The sequence below is a fragment of the Scardinius erythrophthalmus genome (assembly GCF_964197995.2).
Source record: "Scardinius erythrophthalmus genome assembly, chromosome: 8".
Classification (NCBI taxonomy): Eukaryota; Metazoa; Chordata; class Actinopteri; order Cypriniformes; family Leuciscidae; genus Scardinius; species Scardinius erythrophthalmus.
The window spans coordinates 18,089,573-18,099,226 of NC_138228.1; the positions used below are offsets into that span (position 1 = coordinate 18,089,573).

The window sequence follows — 9,654 nt, forward strand, 5'->3', positions numbered from 1 at the left end:
GATCATAGGTAACTAAACCTATGCGTGTGAACTCGACAATCGATTACTATGGACTTCGACCGAAAACAGGATGTAAATACAGGTATGTGCGCTGGCTGAATAAACATCATTTTTATTCATATCTTTCACATCTACTGCAGTCAGATTCACCCGTGTTCACCCCGAAGGAATCACTCACATTAGCTGTGCACTTGTAATGACACATCAAGGATGTTAAGAGGCTAAAAGCTGGTTTAAAACTTGCCCCATTGAAGTCAACAGGGTGCAAATTTTAAAAAGAGGATAACACGGTGTAGACAACACCGATTTTTGTCGTTGTTCTCTGTACTGACAGCACTCCAAATGTACAAAAAAATGAGCTCAATGTTAAAATTGACCGGAGTCCTCCTTTAAGAAGACAGTAGAGGATATGTAAAACTAAATTAAAGGTGTTTTTTGTGGATTTCATGGAATAAACAAAACTTCAAAAGTGCAGAATAGACAATAACATATCTTATTTTTATATTTTTCCGATATTTTTTATTTTTTTTGGTGTGTGTGATTTTAAAATATATATTTTTTAAATATATATTTTTTGTTTACATTTCTGTCACTCTAGCATCAGGTTTATGTCCCATCATCTGATCCACATGTGTGCTGTGGCTCCTGCAAAAACATCTCATGCTCATATCCCAGTGAAAACGGCACTACAGAAGTATTTATGGTAATCTGCACTGGTGCTTTTTATTAATGTAACCCCAAACTTACCCTTGAAGGAAACTTTCTGACATCATTTACTGTATTTATGAACATTTTCCCCTTTGAGGATGTTCACAAATGGATGTTTTGTCAGATTTTCTGGGGGCATTTTCAGCAAATTGATCCATAAAAAATATTGCTATTGTAGGTCAGAAACACACACACTCAGACAAACCCCGTCATTGTTTTCAGGAAACAGCCGCAAACGCATGAACCTGATAGGGTTTTTTTTTAATGTGGTTTGCAGGCAGGCAGCTCATGGGTGGCTAACTGCACACGGTTCGACTGTATGGAGACTGCGGTAGGGGCAGTAGTTCTGGCCTCTGGAGTTGTCTGTCCTCCTTTCAATGACACAGAGTGTATTCAGGTCTGACACAAATCACTGCATTCCTTTTGCTGCTTCTGTATCTGTTTGTGTTGTTGTTCTTCTAACCTCTGTGCTGTCTGTTTCAGAATGGAGGCGTGGTTCAGACGTATGTGGACGGTTGCTGTAAGACATGTGAGTAGTGTGTGTCTGGGGCTGGCTGTGCTTTCTGGGAATGCTGGGGGCTGTTTGGAACAGCATGATGGAGAAGCAATGCTGGGCTTACTACTGTAGCTGCTGGTTGCATATTGTGGTTAGATGCTCCCTGTTGTCCCGGGGGAAATGAGTGCTGCTGTATATATCTCATGGGCCTTTTCATTCTTTTCTTTCAATTTCAATTTCAATTGTGCTTTTCCTTGTCCTCAATTCTCTCTAAAATACAATGATTGTACATGCTGTAATCTTGGAAGAAATGTATAGATTTCAGCTTGTGTTGTCCAAAACAGGGTTTCTGTGATGAAAGCCCACTGAAAGCCAGATTGCTACAGTATACAATTCCCCTCTTTATGTGTCCTTAACTCTATCTTTGTCTTTTGTGTAATCTGTGGCTCAGGCTGGTTTTTGTGCTATGGGATTGGTGTTTGTGGTTTTTAACTGTCTCTTGTCAAAGCTTGATGCTTTAGGTATAAACAATAACTTTAGCAAACCTTGAATGTTGACAACGAGTGATTAAGTAAACTTTAACTAGAATAAGCATAGAAAAGTTATGGGAATTCGTAGGTTAAAAGGTGTGGGAATATTTATTTAAAATGCACAAAATGAATGGGCAGCCAAATATTTGTGGATATATTGCGTTTCATAAAAGCATCGTACACCGAAGTAGATCATAGAGACAGTTGGCAACAATGGTCTCCACAATCTATTTAGGCTTATGATGCTTGTGGAAAATGCAACCCTGGCCGATATTTCAGTGTTCAAAAGTTTGGGATCAGTAAGCTTTTTTTATGTTTTTGTAAGAAGTCTCTAATCACCAAGGCTACATTTATTTACTCAACAATACAATAAACTATACTATCTAAGTATAGTTAATACTATCTAACTGGTCCCAAAGCATTTGAATGTTAGTGTAGGCCTATATACTTTTTGCATTACTCATAAACCAAGGAAAGCATATTGGAAAAAGCTGCATGAATCTGTTTAAGACACAGTTTTCTTTGATTATATTGGCATGGCATGCTAGAGGGATTCAGAGGTGATTTTGAGGAAGAAACTCCACTGGCATGTGCCTTTGCTGGCTATGTGCTAATAATTTGCTTTCAACAAACTGGTATGTATTTTTTTTGTGCAAGCGGTGGGTCTGTGCATCTTTTTACGCATGAGGGCACTTGTGGGTGCAGGTTTGTGTGTGTTCGCATTGGTTTGGGGGCTCTTGTGTTTGTGCTGGAAGCTTTACGAGCGACTTCAACCAAATGAGTTTGTTACAGACTTGTGAGTTTGTGAACCTGCCCCTGTGTGTTTCTCAGGTGCTGGACTTGGTTTGTTGCCTTTTTCCGTTAGTCCAGTAACACCCACTGCTAGTACTAACTGTGATACAGGTACTCACTCATCTACTGAATTATCTTCTTTATCTGTGTCTCATAATATTTTATGTGTGTTGAAGAAAATATTTTTTGACTTATCTCTTTCAGTCTTGCCATTATTTTCTTTTAGTTTGAGTGAATCAATTAAGGTGAATTGATTAAGTGTGTGAGACGTTTGGCTATAATAGGAATTCTGTCATCATTTACTCACCCTCATGTTAGTCAAATTCCTTATACAGTTCTGCTGTGGAACACAAAAGCAATACTTTTGAAGAATATTCATACTTTTTTTTATTTTCCCAATATAGTACTGTACCTTACGTCTTGAATCTTTTAAAAAAGAATAGAATAAAATTATTCTATTAATTTACTGGAAATCTTGCCTCAGTTCTTAAATGTTATAAAGCCTTGTATTAAATTCAAATATGCCAAATATTTTGGTGAAAACATGAAATAAATATTTTTTTCTATTTATGGTATGCCACCTTTTTCCTTTTTGCAAATTTTTTATTTATTTTTTTTTTTTGTGGTTGAGCACCTTCATTGAGCCTTTTGTCTAATTTTCAATTCATTTAAATGTATTCATTTTATTTACATTTATGAACTGTTTGGCAAAAATAACAAAAGGGCACTGTTGTATTCCATGGAAAATAGAACAACAATATGGGTTTCCACAGCATGAGGGTGGGTAAATGATGTCAGAATTGTCATATTTTATGCACTATTCCTTTAATTCTCGTACTTGTGAACATCCGTGTAACATTCAAACACAGGCACAACTGCTTTCCAAAACCACTCATCAGCTGTCCCTCCCACCATCTCAGACACACAGCTGTGAAGTCTTGATTTATTTCCTGTTGAAACCCCCTGATATCTTCGAAACCTGTCCTCCGTTTGAACCTCCAGAATCTCAGTGTCAAAATTAATGAGCTGGGAATTTACAACATACACACACGCACACTGCCCTCAAAAGAATTAAATGCCTTTCATTTTATCATTGTCATACAAACAAAAATTACATATGGGTGAAAAGTTCAGTTTTCAATGGTGCCACTCGATCATTGTCAGACAAATGTCACCATGGTAACTAACTTGTCAATCAAGTGGAGCCCCCAAGGTGCAGTAATAATAGTCACTAAGCCTGTTGTGTTAATGTGGTTTGATGTGTGTGTGCGACTCTGCATGTGTGTGTGTGTGTGTGTGTGTGTGTGTACTCATTGTTACAGTCGTATTTACAAAGAATAAACATAACTTGGTTTAGTTGTCAATACAGACCTTGTGGATTGTTACGATCTTTAAAGGTCTAGAGATGGAACGCAACATTTAGATATCACACACGAGATTTTCTCTTTCTTTCGGGAGTACAGATCACATAGTCTGTATCACTCAGTTTTCTTAGCACCTCATGAGGTCCAGAAAATCCTGCTCATAAAGCAGAGCCCGCAATAGGCAGCAATACAAACACCTGGTCACCTTATTTAAAGGAGCAAATTTTCAAATTTCATATTCCTCATTTGTGAAAATTCACTACTGAATATCATTAAATCTTTAAACATTTTACATTTATTTCATTATTAATAGAGTGCAACAGTCAGATTCTTGAAGTAAAAACTCCATTCATTTTCTCCAAAGGGAAACCGGTTTTGAACGATAACTTATAAACCTGTAATAACAGCCCTACTAGAGCTACAATGTTGTTAATCTATGGTATTTGCAACTGCTGAAGCCGTCAGCCTGCATTATTTAATAATCGTGTTTAACGGTAATTCCTGGTGGAAAAACTACATTATCTATGAAGCAGTTCAGAAAAGTACACCAATCAGAAAGTCAAAAAAGCAACACACACAAAATAGCTCTTTAGCTCTTCCCACTCCCATTAAGCACTGTGAATGAAGTCATCAAGTCGATCTCTCTACACTCAAAATACTGAAATGTTTGTATGTATATATATATGTATATGTATATGTATATATATGTATATGTACAGTGGGCAGAACAAGTATTTGATACACTGCCGATTTTGCAGGTTTTCCTAATTACAAAGCATGTAGAGGTCTGTAATTTTTATCATAGGTACACTGTGAGAGACAGAATATAAAACAAAAATCCAGAAAATCACATTGTATGATTTTTAAATAATGAATTTGCATTTTATTGCATGACATAAGTATTTGATCACCTACCAACCAGTAAGAATTCCGGCTCTCACAGACCTGTTAGTTTTTCTTTAAGAAGCCCTCCTGTTCTCCACTCATTACCTGTATTAACTGTACCTGTTTGAACTCGTTACCTGTATAAAAGACACCTGTCCACACACTCAATCAAACAGACTCCAACCTCTCCACAATGGCCAAGACCAGAGAGCTGTGTAAGGACATCAGGGATAAAACTGTAGACCTGCACAAGGCTGGGATGGGCTACAGGACAATAGGCAAGCAGCTTGGTGAGAAGGCAACAACTGTTGCCGCAATTATTAGAAAATGGAAGAAGTTCAAGATGACGGTCAATCTCCCTCGGTCTTGGGCACCATGCAAGATCTCACCTCGTGGGGCATCAATGATCATGAGGAAGGTGAGGGATCAGCCCAGAACTACATGGCAGGACCTGGTTAATGACCTGAAGAGAGCTGGGACCACAGTCTCAAAGAAAACCATTAGTAACTCACTACGCCGTCATGGATTAAAATCCTGTAGCGCACGCAAGGTCCTCCTGCTCAAGCCAGCGCATGTCCAGGCCCGTCTGAAGTTTACCAATGACCATCTGGATGATCCAGAGGAGGAATGGGAGAAGGTTATGTGGTCTGATGAGACAAAAATAGAGCTTTTTGGTCTAAACTCCACTCGCCGTGTTTGGAGAAAGAAGGATGAGTACAACCCCAAGAACACCATCCCAACCGTGAAGCATGGAGATGGAAACATCATTCCTTGGGGATGCTTTTCTGCAAAGGGGACAGGACGACTGCACCGTATTGAGGGGAGGATGGATGGGGCCATGTATCGTGAGATCTTTGCCAACAACCTCCTTCCCTCAGTAAGAGCACTGAAGATGGGTTGTGGCTGGGTCTTCCAGCATGACAACAACCCAAAACACACAGCCAGGGCAACTAAGGAGTGGCTCTGTAAGAAGCATCTCAAGGTCCTGGAGTGGCCTAGCCAGTCTCCAGACCTGAACCCAATAGAAAATCTTTGGAGGGAGCTGAAAGTCCGTATTGCCCAGCGACAGCCCCGAAACCTGAAGGATCTGGAGATGGTCTGTATGGAGGAGTGGGCCAAAATCCCTGCAGCAGTGTGTGCAAACCTGGTCAAGAACTACAGGAAACGTATGATCTCTGTAATTCCAAACAAAGGTTTCTGTACCAAATATTAAGTTCTGCTTTTCTGATGTATCAAATACTTATGTCATGCAATAAAATGCAAATTAATTACTTAACAATCATACAATGTGATTTTCTGGATTTTTGTTTTAGATTCCGTCACTCACAGTTGAAGTGTACCTATGATAAAAATTACAGACTTCTACATGCTTTGTAAGTAGGAAAACCTGCAAAATCGGGAGTGTATCGAATCCTTGTTCTCCCCACTGTATATATGTATATGTGTGTGCATATTTTGCAATAAACTCAAAATGTTTTTTAAATATGCAATAAAAATTTGTAAATGAGTAGTTGTATGTTCATCCATAATTTGATTATGCTGTTCGCAATGCTTCATTGTAGTTCTTTCCCTCCCTGAAGCCGTTAAGTACACAGTCTTGTACCTTTGTCTTTTTGTCAGATTTTCAAAAACTTTAGTGTTTCAAATCAAAGTTTATAGTGTTGTGATTCACCTCGATTAGCTTGGTTCATGGCTTTAACAAAGACTTTTTTGAAATCCCTACGGGAGAAATGAATGGAAAAAAAAAATACTTTGGGATTCAGCTCCGCTGAAAAAGGGGACAACCACTGCTGCATTCTATAATGTTATGGCATAAAATATCAGAAATATTGTAAAGTACTGTATATAAGTTTGTTGAACGTCAAAATGACATCTATTTAATTTCTTATTGCATGTTCCTGGTCTCATTGCAAATTATTTATCAGAGCACATTATTCCAAATATTAGTTTTCATAATCCTCAAAATGTAAGAACCTGCTTCACCTCAACTGATGTCAAATAGGCCTTATGGGCTATTGATTGTTGACAAAAAAATAAAAAATATTCAGGCTTAGGTAATGCAGCATTTCTGAAATCATGCCAATAATTAATAATAATGAATGCAGTATAATTTAATGTTGGTTAATTTCATGTTACAGCAATAATAGGAAATAACTATAGTCAATTCCGGATGGATAAAATAAATGTATGCCAACATATTTTTTAATTTAATACATTTTAAATTGTTATTATTATTTTAGTTAATATTGTTTAATGTTGCTTTAAAAATGAAAATGTGCATGTTTGTGTTCATTTGTAAGTCACAATTTTTCTGTGTGTGTGTGTGTGTGTGTGTGTGTGTGTGTGTGTGTGTGTGTGTGTGTGTAGGCAAAGAAGATGGTAAAACCTGTAAGAGAGTCGCCATCAGGACCACCATCAGAAAAGATGACTGTAGAAGTAATGCACCTGTGAGTGTGAAAGATTCACATTAAAATTGCAATTCCTATTATTACATGTATACATTTTCTGTTGTTCTAATCTATTATGATAGGTTTTCTTATATTATTTAATCCAGAGGTCTTCAATCCTGCTCCTGGAGGCCCAAAGCCCTGTAAAGTTTATCCAGCTTGCTTTAGCTTATGATTTTCAAGCGATCCTGAAGAGTTTGATTAGCTAGTTCCGGTGTGTTTGATTAGAGTTGGATCTAAACAGTGGACAGTAGACCTTCAGAAGCAGGGTTGAAGACCTATTCTATTGCATCCATCCATTTATCCAACCCATCCATCCATCCACCCATCCATCCACCTACCCACCCACCCGTCCATCTACCCACCCATCCATCCATCCATCCATCCATCCATTCATCCATCCATCCATCCATCCATCCATTTATCCACCCACCCATCCATCCACCCATCCATCCATTCATCCATCCATCCATCCATCCATCCATCCATTCATCCATCCATCCATCCATCCATCCATTTATCCACCCACCCATCCATCCACCCATCCATCCATTTATCCATCCATCCGAGTTGCTAACCTCATCTCTCTTGGTTTTTCTCTTCAGGTGACTGTGTATTCATGTGATGGAAAATGTCCATCTGCCACCATCTTCAATTTTAACATTAACAGTCACGCACGTTTCTGCAAGTGCTGCCGTGAGAACGGCCTACAAAACCGCATCATTCAGCTGTACTGCACTCGAAACGCCACCACGGTGGACTATTACTACCAGGAGCCAATGGACTGCTCATGCCAGTGGAACTGATTCTTTGTGGACTGTGTGCAGTAAAGTTAAGATCTCAGTGAGAGCACTAGCTTGACACAGATTTTGACTGCATATACAGTATAGTATCTGTAAAACTGCTAACTACTAACACATCACTGTTGTCTTTAATATCTCAAATGTATCTGTAATACGTTAATCAAACATTCATTAGAATAAGAACAACAAACTGCTGTTAAATTTGTGTATTGTTTAGATTTTAGAGTATTAACATTAAATGACATGCAAATTAGTATTAATATTTTCCATAAACATTTTAAGTACACTTATACTGTACATCTTAAGATCTTAACTTAACCAAATGCTTTATTTAAATGCAACTTTGTGCTTTTTCTAACAAAATCACATTTCTTATTAATTAGAGGGGGAAAAAATTACGAGCCAGTCTTAAGTAGTTATTTGATATTTCAGTAACACTTGCAATAAGGTCCCAGTAGTTAACATTAGTTAATACATTTGCTAACATTAACTATCAATGAGCAACACTTTTGTTACTGTATTTATTGACCTTTGTTAATGTTAGTTAATAAAAAATGCAACTGTTTATTGTTAGTTCCTGTTAGCTCAGGTCCATTAAATAATATTAATAGATACAACTTTTCTTTTTTACTAATGTATTAATACATTTTGAAATTATATTAACATTAACTGAGTTTAATAAATGCTTTAGAACATTCTTTCTTTGTTAGTTCATGCACTGTAAAAAGTTATATGATCAATAAGTTATGACACTATACGTTGCTTTAACTCATCAAAATAAGTTAATCAATTTCAACTTTTTTATAAGTTATACAAGATTCAACTCATTTTTTTAAATCAGTTTAATTTAAGTTGAAATTACTTAAAGTTGATTGTACTTAAAAAATTAAGGCAGCAACTTTTTTACAGTGTGTTAAATAATGTTAGTAATAGGAATCTTGTTGTAAAGTGTTACTGATATTATCTGCTACAGGCGCACACTTCCTGTCACTAGTTGTGTCCTCCTTTCTTAGCCGTCTTTAAAAAAACATAACTTGATGAACTTGAATTTTCCATACTATAGCCATAATGTCAAAAATTTAATTTCTGCTGCAAATGATCAAAATTGTGTACGCATAAAAAGGATTAGCATTTAGTAAAATACCTAAAAACCTGCATGATATTGTCAATGTTTTTTAAATAATGAAATAAAAATACAAAAAAATTGCACTGTGCAAATCAATTGAGTTACCAAGCTATTTTGTAATATACCACTCAATTATCCACAGATTATTATACTGCAGATATTAAAGGAGAACTCCGGTCAATTTTAACATTGAGCTCATTTTTTTGTAAATTTGGAGTGCTGTCAATACAGAGAACAACGACAAAAATCGGTGTTGCCTACACCGTGTTATCCTCTTTTTAAAATTTTCACCCTGTTGACTTCAATGGGGCAAGTTTTAAACCTGCTTTTAGCCTCTTAACATCCTTGATGTGTCATTACAAGTGCACAGCCATTGTGAGTGATTCCATCAGAGTGATCACGGGTGAATCTGACTGCAGTAGATGTGAAAGATATTAATAAAAATGATGTTATTTCAGCCAGCGCACATACCTGTATTTACATCCTGTTTTCGGTCGAAGTCC

General features: G+C 37.0%; 1 protein-coding gene across 1 annotated transcript in view; it reads left to right on the forward strand.

Annotated features, from left to right (window-relative positions):
* Nucleotides 1–9,240, forward strand: part of otogl (otogelin-like) — a gene marked incomplete at its 5' end in the record, with an annotated part of 46,373 nt that extends 37,133 nt beyond the window's left edge. The window contains 6 exons of the mRNA XM_081372840.1: nucleotides 599–703; nucleotides 986–1,105; nucleotides 1,192–1,237; nucleotides 2,566–2,637; nucleotides 7,143–7,222; nucleotides 7,828–9,240. Of these exons, the coding sequence (XP_081228966.1) occupies nucleotides 599–703; nucleotides 986–1,105; nucleotides 1,192–1,237; nucleotides 2,566–2,637; nucleotides 7,143–7,222; nucleotides 7,828–8,028 (624 nt within the window). The 3' untranslated portion in view covers nucleotides 8,029–9,240. The remainder of the gene's footprint in view (nucleotides 1–598; nucleotides 704–985; nucleotides 1,106–1,191; nucleotides 1,238–2,565; nucleotides 2,638–7,142; nucleotides 7,223–7,827) is intronic.
* Between the last annotated feature and the right edge of the window lie 414 nt (nucleotides 9,241–9,654).